General features: G+C 41.3%; 1 protein-coding gene across 1 annotated transcript in view; it reads left to right on the plus strand.

Annotated features, from left to right (window-relative positions):
- The first annotated feature begins 728 nt into the window (after positions 1-728).
- The window catches only part of IGSF5 (immunoglobulin superfamily member 5), a 30,700-nt gene continuing 17,702 nt past the window's right edge, over positions 729-13,726 (plus strand). The window contains exons 1-3 of the mRNA XM_026079177.1: positions 729-786; positions 9,096-9,416; positions 10,457-10,765. Of these exons, the coding sequence (XP_025934962.1) occupies positions 729-786; positions 9,096-9,416; positions 10,457-10,765 (688 nt within the window). The remainder of the gene's footprint in view (positions 787-9,095; positions 9,417-10,456; positions 10,766-13,726) is intronic.

The raw sequence follows: 13,726 nt of genomic DNA on the forward strand, positions 1-13,726 counted from the left end.
GCAAAACAACTTTTTTTGGGTGTAGCGATGCACTGGGATATATTCCCACTTCCTCTCCCTCCTCTGTTGTGGCCAGAAAGCAAGCTGCCTGGTGTGGGAGGCCTCGCTTCAGTGCCAGTTTCTGGGAAGGGGTAACAACCCCTCCTCCATAGGGAGGTCTGCTGCCCTCCGGCCCCACAGGAGCGGCTCGCGCCTAGTGCAGTTGCTCTGTATGACAGTAAGTGATGGAGCCCAGGGCTCATTAGTTGGCCAGGATGCTGCTGGCAGTGTGGAAAGTGTCCCCGCACTACGTGTGCAATTGTGGGCATCCAAGAGAATTATTTTCCCAGCTGTTTGTGATTAAATTTAATGATGTAGATGGGTTTCCCTTGACATAGTTAATCCTGAAGCAGTAGCATTGTAATAGCCAGAATGAACTAAGGACGTGAGAGATGCGAGGTCTGTAGGGGGAGGGTACTCTGCTGAAGAAAGGTCTGTGTACTGAAACTCATCTACTTCCTTCCAAACAGCTGTTCTGATAAAAGATACCACTTTCCCTCCAAACCCTGCCTTGCTTAATCATCCCCACTTGTTTGTAATACAGGTCACACAAAGTCACATTTTATCATAAAATGCAAAGCAGCAGGTCATTACTGAGCTTCTCAATAGGTTATGTCCTTCAGCTTCTTTTTAAGCATGCAATGACTGCTGGTGACTTTCTGTCTTAGGGACCAGGAGAGAATGCTCCCATGGAGAGGTTCCAGAAATTCATTTTACTTCCTTTCATCTTAACTGCCTCGCTAACAGGTAGGACACATTCATAATCTGTGAAATGAGCCACCTTGGACAAAATGTGTGAACTGATTTTAAAGCCATGTAAATGGCAGTTACTGGCAATATCATATTGAACAGTAAGTCCCAAAGGGGAATCATTTAAAGTGTTTAAAATGGATAACTTTGCATTTCAAGCTTGAATGATCTCATGGCTTTGAGTGGGCTAGAGTAAGCAGGAGTGAGCAGTGGATGGGGTGGGGAGGTGATGGGGAACCTGCCCTCTCACTTCCAATGAGAAGGGATGTCCTGCTTATTCCTCCCTCTCCTTATGCTCATCCTCCTCCTGTCTGCTTTAGGATGGGTCTTGAGGGGGCCGCTGCATGAGAGTTCAGTATTAGTAGCTGATTTTGCTTCCAGCAATATGTGCAAATTATCGTTTTGCTCATTTGCCTCCAATTTGCATTCCACATGCCTGAATTTCAAAGTGAATCCACATAAAAGACATCTTAGTGAGAGAGCTTTAAAGAAAATGTGAATATAAAGTAAAGTAGTTGGGTAATGGAGACGGGGCTCACTTGTTTGTTATAGCATAGCTGAGTTTTTAACAGGCTCTGAAAGAAAGGAGCGGCAGTGGGATAAGAGGGAAGGTATTGTCGTGGCTTAATAACTGGTGAAAAGAAACACAATGCAGAGATAAACGGTGAGTTTTCAGCACAGAGTGGTATTCCCAGTGGAGCTGTGCACAGATCTGTGGTTTCAACAAATTCTTAAACAGCCCAGTGAAGAGGAGTGAAATGTGAGGTGGCAGACTTTGCAGGTGGTAGAGAATTACTCTGGGCAGCCAAATCCAAAAAGAGACTATGAAGATTTGCAAGAAAATGTCACGATGCCCAGTGAATAAGTATTAAAGGAGTGGAAAAAATTCAATGCAAAGCATCACTTAACTAAAGATGTCTAGTGGGGAAAAGAATAGACATCTTGGAGACTGTGAACAACACGCTGAAAAAGAGAGAAAATTTCACTGCTTAGTGTCTTCAGCAAGGGAAATGTAATGAAACCTGGCATTATATAAATCTACAGAAAGCTTATATCTTGAATACTGGATGTTGTGTTAGCCATTCTATTTCAAAAAGAACAAATTAGGCCTGAGAAAGGTATAAAGTGCGAAAAGGGTAATCAAAGTTATGATGAGAAGCTTCACTAGAGAGATTTTTTTCAGCTTGGGAAAAAGAAGAAATAGTAAAGGTTTATTAAAATAATTATATAGAGGTGAATGGTAGAATACATATTCACAAATTCTCATAACAAAAAGAAGTAGGGACAATGAGTAAAACTGTCAGAAAGAAGGTTTAAGGCAAACCAAAAGATGTGTTTTTCCTCACAGAATGTAATTAAATAGTGAAGCTCATGGTCACCTGATATGGGGGATACCAAATTATAAATGGGCTGAAAAACATATTAGACAAATTCATGGAGGATAAATCCAGTGGTGCAGATGCAATCACTGGCTCAGGCAGTCCCTAAATCTCCCAGTTTTGGACAATGGGAAGTTATAACAGGGAAGCCTCAGTTTTTACCTGCTCTGCTTCTTACATTGCCTTCCTAAGCATCCGCAGCAGGGCAGGATTGGAGGATTTCTATTACCCTTCACTAGTGCTTTTAATCAAGTACAACTGAAGTGGGTGTTATATTGCCCCACCTTGCCCCTGGGATATTGCTGGTGGCAATGGGGTGCTCCTGGCCCGAGGACCCCATGACAGAAGACAAAAGACAGCGCGGCAGGAGGAGGAAGAGGACAAGTCTGGCAGCAGGCCTGGGGGGGGCTGCAATGGACAGTTGTTAGACAATGAATCAGAGAAGAGATGGGAAAATACGTTTATGGGCTGTGGAGAGGAGGTTTGTGTACAGGTGGGTGGGATCATGAGTCGCGGAGTACCAGTGGATTGGTACTACTTGACAGAAACATCCTATAAGCTTTTTAAAAGGCTTGTTAACATAAGCAAACAAACCAGTCTTTCTCTGCAGACTTTGACAACCCAGCTCAAACCTATTTTGGTTTTCAAAAAGCTTAGCTTCAGGGCTGTTGGTTTTTGAAATAAACTTGAGATGTGCTGAAGAAAAATCTTGCTAAATCCAAAACAATTTATTGCAGAGTCCTTGCTGAAGCAGTGGGAGAAAAAATGGGAAAGCGATGAGGCAGGGAAGGCATAAAACAAGGGGGTGTGTGAAACAGGGACTGAAAAAGGAGTAAAAAGAAAAAGAAATTTAAAGCAGACTGGAAGGAAAAAAATGTAGAAATCCAAACAGAAGGAGCAGAGGAGGAAGGGAGAAGGACAGAGACTAGACACAGAAAGTGAAGGATAAAATAAAAAGGCACAATTTATGGAAGGGAGATAAGGATATAGAGGAGGAGAGTATTTTGAAATACTATAATGAGGCTGAAAAAGGTATCATTAGGACAAAAGGATAAGCCCATCCTGTTTTTCACTGTGTTTCATCCAAACTGGTCACATATGAAAGCAGGAAAGACAGAGTCAGCTGAGGAGAGCAGGGGAGGCAAAGGTAGCCTCAAATCCCTTGCTGCTGTACTTTCAGCAGGAAAAAGTGGTCCCTTAGTGAGAGTTAGTTCAGACAGGGAAGGGAAAATGCTGGTGACAAAGTGTGGTTCTTTGGCAAATGAGGTTCTCTCAGTACAGGCATCATCCACCAGAGCCCTGAAAACAGTAAATGAGAAGCGCTTTTGTTTCTTCAAAACCCACTGTGATGGCCATGACAGTGAATTTTTGTGACAGAGGAGGGAACAAACAGTTCATAAAAGAGCTGATGTACATTCTGGATGCTGTTGGGAAAGGCTGAACAACTGAAACACCATAAACACCTTTCAATTAAAGTAAATTTTGGCCAGTAGTTATTCCTTCGTAAACATTTAATGACATGCCACAGGAAAGGTGTCTTAACTCAGCTTTGTTCTTCAAAAGTAAAGGTATAATGCAGGATCGTGTAGACAGCCTAAAGTTTCCCTTATTGTAAAGGCATCAGGGGAGATATTTGTCTGGATGGGATTTCTTACTGGTTGTGTGTGTGGAAGCAGATGTTAAAACAGCTGTTAAGAGCTGAACACATAATTCCTGCAGAGTGCAATGAAAATCTAGCCTGAGGCCTCAATTTGTCTAAAAGCAACTAGCTGCAAGATATTTTTCAAGCAGCATGTAAATGAAATTAACACTGAAATTTACTCCTTTGCATGAGAAGCAAGGCCCAGAAGAGAGGAATTATAGCACTGGGTGAAAGCAACTGGCCCTAGGTCCCCATTCTGTCATGTATGTCCTCTTTGACCTTACACAAGTTACTTTATCGGTGTTTGTATGGGTGTTGGACAATGGGACCTGCTGTTGGTTTGGGACTCTGTGTGCTATTGCAAGATAAAAAATAAAAGCAAAAAGATAAAGAGGCAAGGTTACAACCACTGGAAATGTGTGGGCAGCAGGTGGAGGAGAAGACTCATGAAGCCAGGCAGCTCCAAACTAACAGAAGGGAACGCGAAATAAACCACTCTGTACCAGGGTGTGCCAGCAAGGCAGCAGGCGCTCAGAGCGATGAGAGAGCTGGGGTACTTAGAGCATTTTTTTCTCAGAATTTTCTGTCTAAGGAGGTCAGCTTGCAGTTACAGCAGAGACAACATAGGACTACAAATAGAGACTGCTGAGCCTAGCACAGCCCTTCCTCAACCTTGTCCAGATCTTGGCTCCTTTTTCGGCTGTGCTGGTGTTTTGGAGAGGTCCAAAGGGAGGCCAGGTTGAGCTGCTTCCCACTCCTCAATCCTCCTGCCCCATAGGATCCCTCCAAAGCTCATGGGTCTCTTCTGTAGCTCAGAGAAGTCAGTGGAAGGCTGTCCATTGCTCCTAGCAGATGTAGTTGGTGGAAGAAAATGTAGATCTTACCATACCTGTGCACTGTTAAAAATCACTATGTTAGATAAATGAAGGAATAATTCATACCTACTTGCCTGTACTGTCTTGACTGGCTGAACAAGACAAATACAATATGAGTCATGTATTTTTATGGTAGATGATCACTGATTATTCATGTTTAGGTCTAAATTTGAGGACTATAATGGAACTCACAGACATGATCTCATAGCAAAAGACAGATTAACAGCAGGCAGTGTACTGAAAGTCACATCATCTATTCAGAGTCATAGCAAGCCATTAGTCTCCTTAAGAAAGTAAAATGTTTACACAAGCTAAGAAATAAAATACAAATGCATAGGGATCAGTTTTCATTAATAGGAACAGTGTGAATGAATACTGTCATGCTTTGCTATGCAGCTCCTGGTTCATGGGCAGCTAAATACAATTTGGTGTTAATTCTAAGAAGGGTTGTGTATGGCTCTGTCTCTCATCATGATAGCTGTTTATGTCAGCTTCAACCAGTCAGGAAGAATTCAAACAAGCTGTGAAAATCAAAAAGTTCACTATGTCAACATGTTACAGACCCCATGGGACGTACAGGGAGTAGTATTGTAAAGGCTGGTTACAATTAGATTCAAGAAAAAATAGATAATTCAAAGACTCATTTGAATTTAGGACAGTGTCTCAACCTCAGTAATATCATTTAGGAATAGAAATCACGATTATTTAATTTTGAATACCAGGAAAAGGATCATACTAAATGAAGAATGGTCTCATTGGAATGCACCTCATCAATGAGCTCTCAGTGTAATTCTCAATGCGATGAGAATTAGAAAACTCGTAGTTCTGGAAATGATGCCATCCACAGACATGTGGGGAATCCCTGTCATTCAGAAAGTGACAAATAGAAAAGAGGAAATGGGTTTTAGCTGTTTTTCTGGATTAACTGTTTATAAAGCAATGCATTAAGCTATGTATATAGATTTGATTGCTGAGGTAATCTTCAAGCTGTTGCACGTTTTAAAGCATTACAGTTCACCTTTACAAGTCTCAAGAGAGCTTTGAATAACTTAATGGAAAAAATGAGCCATTGAAGTTGAACTGAAATATGCTTTATCTTATATTGTCTGGCTTTATTAATTATCAGTAGAAGCAGAGTTTGCTTTTGATTTAATGTTTTATTGCTCACACACAGATATGCTTACAAGAATGCTGTGCGTGGTAAAGATAACAAACCCAGAAAGGTGAAAAACATTTTTTAAAGCTTTTTGTAAGCATGGCAGAACTCAGAGTCAATCATACAAGGAGACAAGGAGGGCTAGGCTTGTATAAACCAGCAAAACAAAGAATGAGAAGATTCTCATTTGTAAATAAATGCAGAGGGTGGGAGGAAAGAGGGGAGCTATTTATATTACAGAACAATTCTTGGCACAAACCTGAGTAGATATAAACTGCCTAGGATTAAATGTGAGCTGGAAATTAGAAAATGATGTTGACAGCGGAACAATGAGATTATGGGCCATATGCCTTGGGTGTGTGTATGGAGGTTCTGGTTGCAACATCATAACTGAGATTGGGGTCTGGTTGCATTTATACAAGTATTAAACATCTCTTTTGTGTGAAACAATAAAACATATCCTCTCCTGCTCATGCCAGCTAATGACTGAATGAAATACGAATTTTGCAGTAATTTGTAAATTAATCCATTAATGAATAAACTACCTAAAATGAACAAAACCTGGGTCCTTTAAAAAGCACTTCATTGTTCTCAATAGTCTTAGCAAGGGAATAACAGCCATTTCAGACTTTCTCTCTCCTAGAAAATAATTGAACGCTTATGCTCAGGCTAAATTTGCAGACACAGGGTTTTAATTACACTACCATGCACTGTAGTATGTAATTGCTGTACTTATGCAGACTATAGCCTGAATCATCAGGGTAACACTGGCAGTCCCTGTGCTTCCTCTGGATGAACATTTCCCAGTAAGGAAAGAAAGACTTACTGATGAGGTAGACCTCTCCAGCAGGTCTGGTTGGTCTGCAGAGAGCTTGTGAAATCTATGTCCTCAGAGATCCTCAAAATTTGGCTGGATGAGGTCCTGCGCAAATGACCTAACTTTAAAGTTAGCCCTGCCTGGAACATGGTGTTGGGTTAGAGATTTCCAGAGGTCCCTTCCCACCAAAATCTTTCTGTGTTCCTGTCAAAGTGTAACCATGTCACAGCGAGGTACAGGGGACCTCTGCCTGCCTTTGGTGTGCCAGCTTGGTTACCCCTGCCCTGACCCTGCACAAGGCTGAGAGGGAGCAGACCTGGGCTGAGAGGGAGGTGAAGAGGCGGCAGCAGCCCTGGGATAGAAGGGTGAAAGAGCTGCACCCGTGAGATACAGAGCATCAGCAGTTTTCTGATTTCAGCAACTGTGTCCCTCCCTCTCTGCTCCACCTGCAGCTGGCAGGGTTGTGGGCTGCAGCACCTTAGTGAGAATGACCAGCTTACAATAACTTACCATTGTGGTAATATGAGAAAGACATCAATAAACTGGAGCGAGGACAGTGGAGGGCCAGAATGATGGTCAGGGACTGGAGAACTTGCCCTGTGAGGAGAGGCTGAGGGACTGGGGTTTGTTCAGCCTCGAGAAGAGACGGCTGCGGGGGACCTAAGAGCAGCCTGCCAGGACCTGCAAGGAGGTTATCAAGAAGATGGAGCCAGGCTCTTCACAGCCATACATGGCAGGAGGACAAGAGACGATGGGCATAAGTTGAAACAGAAGAGATTCAGACTGGATATGAGGAGAAACTTATTCAAAATAAGGATAATAAGGCAGTGGAGCAGGTTGCCCTGAGAGCCTGTGCAGGCTCCATCCTTGGAGGTTTTCAAGAACCTGATCTGACTCAGACCTGACCCTGCTCTGAGCAGGGGATTGGACTGGAGACCTCCTGAGGTCCCTTCCAACCTGAATTATCCTGTGATCCTATGACCAGTTGGTCAGTAACTTCTCCTCCTTGAAAACTATTGATAGTACCTCTGCCTTTGCTCTACTGCACATAGACATAGCGTGTTCAGGGGAACTGAACCAAAATCCACAGGGAGGTCACAAAGTATGAAGATCCAGGGAAGCAGGTTCCTAATTTCACACAGTGCTGCTCTCAAACACTATTCCTAAGATGCCAAGCCAGTAACCTAGATCATTCTTCATGTTTGAAGGTTTGTCCCTCAGGGAAGACAAGGATATATGAAGCCCTCTTTCTGAGAAATGCTTTAAGAATTGCTCACTTTCAAAATGGCACCTATTTCCCTTGGCTATTTCATAGACTGAAGTCACAGCTGCTGTCTTGAAAAGATGATCTCTGCCTTTGTCTTTCTTTCACTTTCTGCTTGTTGGAAGCAAGTGCTTCTGCACGTACAGGGGACCACCCTCTGCCTGGGCAATGGCTGTGCTTTCCTTCCACTGAGGGCAATGGGAGGCCCTGGGTATGCTGAGGAGGGAAAGAAAACAAAATGCCTTCATTAGAGCTGAGCTCTGAATTCTGAAAAATATTAACCAAATGAACAGTACCTTTAAAGAGAAAAACTCATGAATTACAGCAGATCTGGTTAATAGAAAGCCAGAGAAGACAGGGGAGAATGTATTTTGAATCATGCGTAAGAAAAGCAGGGAGGAGGGGAAAGCATATGGAAGGGGGTAGAAAAGAATCACTGGCAATCTGAGGTATGGGGAAGGAAAACATAGTTAAGGGATCTGCTACATACTCTGTTATGTACTTCAAGTCTAGAAAACTCATGTATTTTTCCTTTTTAAGGGTGAAAGCATTTTCCTTGAGCAGTAATGATAAGTCTGGCCTTTAGTGACTCTGTGAAAAGAGAAAATTAAGTGATTTGGGAATGGGAGGCAGAGAGACAAAAAATCTAATGCATTTAAAAAAAAATCTCATCTGGAGGTTAGCTGAAAGATTAGATTGTTTGTACATTTCCATCTCTAAATACGTTAAGATTTTTAAATTTATACAAGCCTATATTTCTTGGGTTGACAAAGATTGGCTTGGGGATCCATTATAACAAGCCTGTGTAGCATTTGCCCACAACTTACTGCTGTGTGCTTAACACTGCTCAGCTGCAGTTTCATTTTACCATAGATAATTTTTAACCATTTACTGTGAGGCATTGTTGAAAATGAGATATGAATCTCCTTCTGAAAGGATCAAGTACTGAAGGAAAAGTCAGAGGGAAAGTGCCAGCATAGTTGAATCAACAGCCTTTCCTGATACATAACTAAGTGCTTAATATCCCACTGCTCCCAGGGAATAATGTCATTTGAACCAGATGTTCTTGCTTTTTATCCCCTTACATTGCTGACCATAAAAATTAAGCCAAAGGCCTTAGCTGATGTTGGTGTTTATGTAGTTACAGATTGCGTGTTTTCTTCTTTCTTCCAGGTCTTGGCTTTTGTTCTTCTATTATAACTGGCCCTACTAATGTGACAGTCCTTGCTGGTTCAGAAGCCCGGTTTAATTGTACCTTGTCGTTAAGATGGGTAATTCTCATCTGGTTGTCAAATGGAAGTCCTGTCCTCACTGTGGTTAATCCTCAAGGAGCTATTGTAACATCAGACCGCTTCACATCTCAAAATTACACCAGCAGTGATGGGTTTACCTCAGAGCTGATCATCCACAACACACGGCTGAGTGACTCTGGTAAAATAGAGTGCAGCACCCAGCAAGCTAACGAGAGTACCTTTGCGTTTCTTTCCGTTCAAGGTGAGTATAGCCACCAACAGAAAGCTATTTTATTACAGTGTGCTTAAAGAAATCCTCTGATGGATTGTCCAAATTATGTCTATGAAGGAGTATGTGCTTCTATTTAACATTCTTTGTCTCCTGTCCTCCTTGACTTAATTTTACTGTCACAGCAGGTTTCAGAGTCACCCTCAGAGTGCCATTAAAGGAGGATTGAACTGCCCTTGTTTTTTCCCATTGCGTCCCCTTAATCTTTATTGGATTTCGTAAAAGTGCCTGAAGGCTATATCAGGCCCACTAGCAGTCAGTCAAACATGATCTTTTGGCTAGGGAGAGTATGCACTACCCCATACAAACATCTTTCATCAATATTCTGCTCTTTTTAGCGCAGATCTCCCTTCTACTTTCTGATTTAGGACACAGTCCTAAAGCCAGCTTATTTGAGTTTGATTTAATGGAGTGTAGAGGTAAAGCCTCTGAGACACAAGATGATACTCATTGATTGCTGCTGTAAGCTACCTTTTCCAAGCAACAAAAAGCTCCTGTGCATGAAGCCCCTGTGTATGAGACCTCTTCCTCCTCAAACATCATTAGTGACACAATGCATCTAGCAAAGCAGAATCTAACCACCAGACACTGTCCATTTGTCAGAGTTGCTTCATACAGCAAGAAGACCTCATCATCTACTTGTAAACTTTTCCTGATAAACCCCAAGAGCATGCTTAAAATTTACAGAGAAACACAGTTATTACATTATGTTGTCCTTCAGCTGGAAATATATCAGTATGACTAAAAAGTATAATTTACTGCTTTTTATTGAAAAGGCACTGAAGGCTGAGTCTAGTGTTTTACAGATACTAGGCAATAACGTGTCCTTGAAGCTGCAATAGCTGCACTTTTATGTCATGCATATGGTACATCAGTGTTAATAATAATTGGTTTTAAATTCATAACTCAAGGCATGGCTAATTTTGGGTAGCAAGGTAAGATTTGAAATTATCAATAGGAAAGCAATGCATACAAGTATTCTGAAGGAACAAAATATCTTTTCCCTCCTACAGTTAATGGATCTTTATTCATCAAAAATAGCACCTTTACAGTAAAAGAGAACAAAACAGTTGAAATTGTTTGCGAAGCCTTAGGATGGGCTCCAGCTCCAGACATTACCTGGATGACAAATGACTCTTTCATAGATAAGTCGAGGTATGTTACCAAGCAAAGTCAAGGATCTAATGGCCTTCACAATGCCATGAGCATCTTAACTTTGACTCCAACGGACACTGAGATTTTGACTTGTTTAGCTGATATAGAAGCACTCCCTAGCCCTCAGAATGCAACTGTAACTGTTTTTTTTCTCAACTCTACTACAGGTAAGTGGATGTTTGTTACACTTTGTCTATGCTACTTTCTCAGAACTATGCTTTTTTGTTTTGTTTTGAAAAATCTTTTATTTGCAAACCAAATACTATGAGATGTGCAGAGGTGATAGAATTAAGACCTGGTTGTCACAACTTCATACATAGGTAGGGTTAAATTCACTACTGTGAGAGGACTGATACAAGTCCTATGAACCAGAAAGTCCTACCTAGGACCAATCTGAACAAAATGAATGAATGAAGCAAAAGATCTGCCACTGATTCCTACTATGGATTCATTGCTAACAGTACTGGCCTCGGTTCCTTGTACAAGAAATCATCTAATGAATTTAGATGTGAAACATCTAAATCATGATTATGGCATGTCCCACATACGAAAATAAAGTTTTAGACCTCAGTTGCTCAAGGCCAAACCCTCAGGTGAAACTGTGCTCTGTTATATTCAATACCAGCTTTACCACTGACTTCAAAAAACCTTGGATTTCACGCCTAGTTTCTACACATAACCCAAAAGAGATTCTGCATTAGCTCTCCAAATGCAAGCAGAAAGTTCTCCCTATGAGCACTGAGCAGATGTGATGGAGCTGTTGTAATTTGCTGGTAACAACCCCAAGCTGCACCGAGCTTGACACCCAAGTGGGGCTGGGTAGTATTCTAGTCATATGCTGTATCCCAAKGTTTATGTAGATCCAAGAGCCATTTGGCCTGCTCTCTTCTTCCTGATACGGTCTCTTTCACATCCTAGAAGAATATGGATATATGCAATAACATATATGAAATTCTTTGGACAGCGTATTAGGTCGCCTTTTGTTTCCTTATATTTAAGGAAATTTGAGGTGGCTTTAATCCAAGCATAAATGTCAAATAAATCTTTCAAGAACTATTACCAAGACCCTTGATAACCTTAAATAGTTTTGCTAATGCTGTCAGCAATTTTTTGTAACGCTGCTAATCTTTGGCCTCCTACACAAGATTTGGCTAATCTTTGACATCCTACAAAAAATTCCACAGATTAACACATTCACAGTATTAGGACACTCATCAGGCAAAGCATGACTTTTATCTGCTTTATGTTGTCAGTGTGAAACAAAGCAAGTGGGACTATGAATAAAGATCTACCTCATAATCTAACAGAATCCTATGAAAAATGCTTTTCTTTTTGAAACCATAATACAATAAGAATAAGTAAGAGAAAATTTTTCCCTGTGGGTTAGCAGTGTTTAATGCAGATGAGGAGATGATACCACCTTGTCCTTCACAGCTTTTCTCTGGTGGGACTGGCCAAGAGTCTCAGTCATAAGGTAGAAGAGTCTCAGGGCAAGCTGAGCTTGCACCACTAATCATATGGTCGGGAGCCTGTCCCAGGAGCTGAGGTTGCTGGTTATGGGTGCACTGCCAGCTATGGTGGCACAGCCTATCTTATAATGGCATCCTTCTTATCAGCCATACGCTGTGGTATGGAAAATGCATTTATATGGAGGTTTTTACAGTGGCTCCCCAGGTATCTTCTGTGCAGAGTAGGACCTTAAATCTACACTCCTTTTTTTGAAGTGCTGAGCGTTGAGAACTTCAATAATCATGCTGACAGCTTTTCTTGATGAACTGATTCTTGTTCTGTAATGGGTGAATACACCATGTATGAAGACATTCTTATAGTAGATTGATGATCAGTATGGTATAGAAGTTTCTACATATAAACAACTGAAGAGGTTGAGTAACCTTTTATTTTACATATTAGTCATTATTAGCAAGTCCTTTCAGAAGTACATGCTTTGTAATGCAATTGAAAAAGGTCATTTCATCATTTTTAATATGACTTTTTTGTAGTCAGATGCTCCTAATTACTGACTAAGCAAAATAGAGCTATCCTGAGGAAATTAATAAATTCCCCTGCCTACTCGTTTGTGAACTACAGAGGTATCCACCCTCAGTTTCCATAGCTACTCACTGTAAATTAGAGGAGGAGAAAAACAGATGTCATGAAGCACAATTAGTGTATAATTAGTGATTGTATAGGTCCATCATTCATTTCTCTTTGGAAAAATCATTGTGCAGCAGCAGACACTCAAAATTTGTCAGGATAGGAGAAAAGGAAATCTCTAAACTATGAGAATGAAATAAAGATGTGACATGTGCAACAGAGGAAGGTACCTAACATATATCATACTTTAAATCTCAGAACTTCTCTGACTTTTCATATACAGACTCACCCTTAGCTGGATGTTGTCAGGAATGAAGAAGGCTAGCTTCAAACATCAAAGGAATCTTTCCCAAAACTATAGTAATATCGATTTCAGCCCTCACTTAAAAGCTTGAGAAATCATCTAGTTCACTTCTCCACATTCCTCACGAGCAGTCCTTGTCTAGCCAAAAGCATTGTAACCAAAAAACTTATAAGCCTTCTTCCACAGTCACTAACTGATAAACCAACATCACCTGGCAGGTGAATGTCCTGCCTTCCTGCACATCTAGATCAGTCTTAATCTCAGGCCTCTTCTTACAGTTAGCAACGTGATGCATTTTTGTGTTGGTCACTCCTCTCTCCAGAGGTTCCTCATTCACAATTCAGTTTGGCTGAGCCCCAAATTTGGGAACTCCTATCGAGTTATCACAGCAGAAGCAGTCACAGAGCTGTTACTGGGACATGAGGTCCTTGGCAGAGTCCCTTAGTTGAGCTTAAGCTTTTTGTGGCTTCAGTGTTGACTTCATGTGTCCTTTGCACTGCAGGAGCTGAAGACTAGAGAATCAGCCAGAAGCCTGATCTTCCTTTGCTTTTATCTTAGCCACAAAGCTCCAAAGTGTCCAAGAAGTGGGGTGCAGCTTTGTTTCAGTCTCATTCTCCTTGGTCACCAGCATGTCTCAGAGAAAATTCCATTTTCTAGAGATTCTTTGCTCTAGTAAATTCTTAAGCAGCTTTGGGAGAAGCTAAATGTTAGGATAGCAGCAGAGAATGGG

Source organism: Apteryx rowi, unplaced genomic scaffold (assembly GCF_003343035.1).
Source record: "Apteryx rowi isolate R43461 unplaced genomic scaffold, aptRow1 scaffold_493, whole genome shotgun sequence".
Classification (NCBI taxonomy): domain Eukaryota; kingdom Metazoa; phylum Chordata; class Aves; order Apterygiformes; family Apterygidae; genus Apteryx; species Apteryx rowi.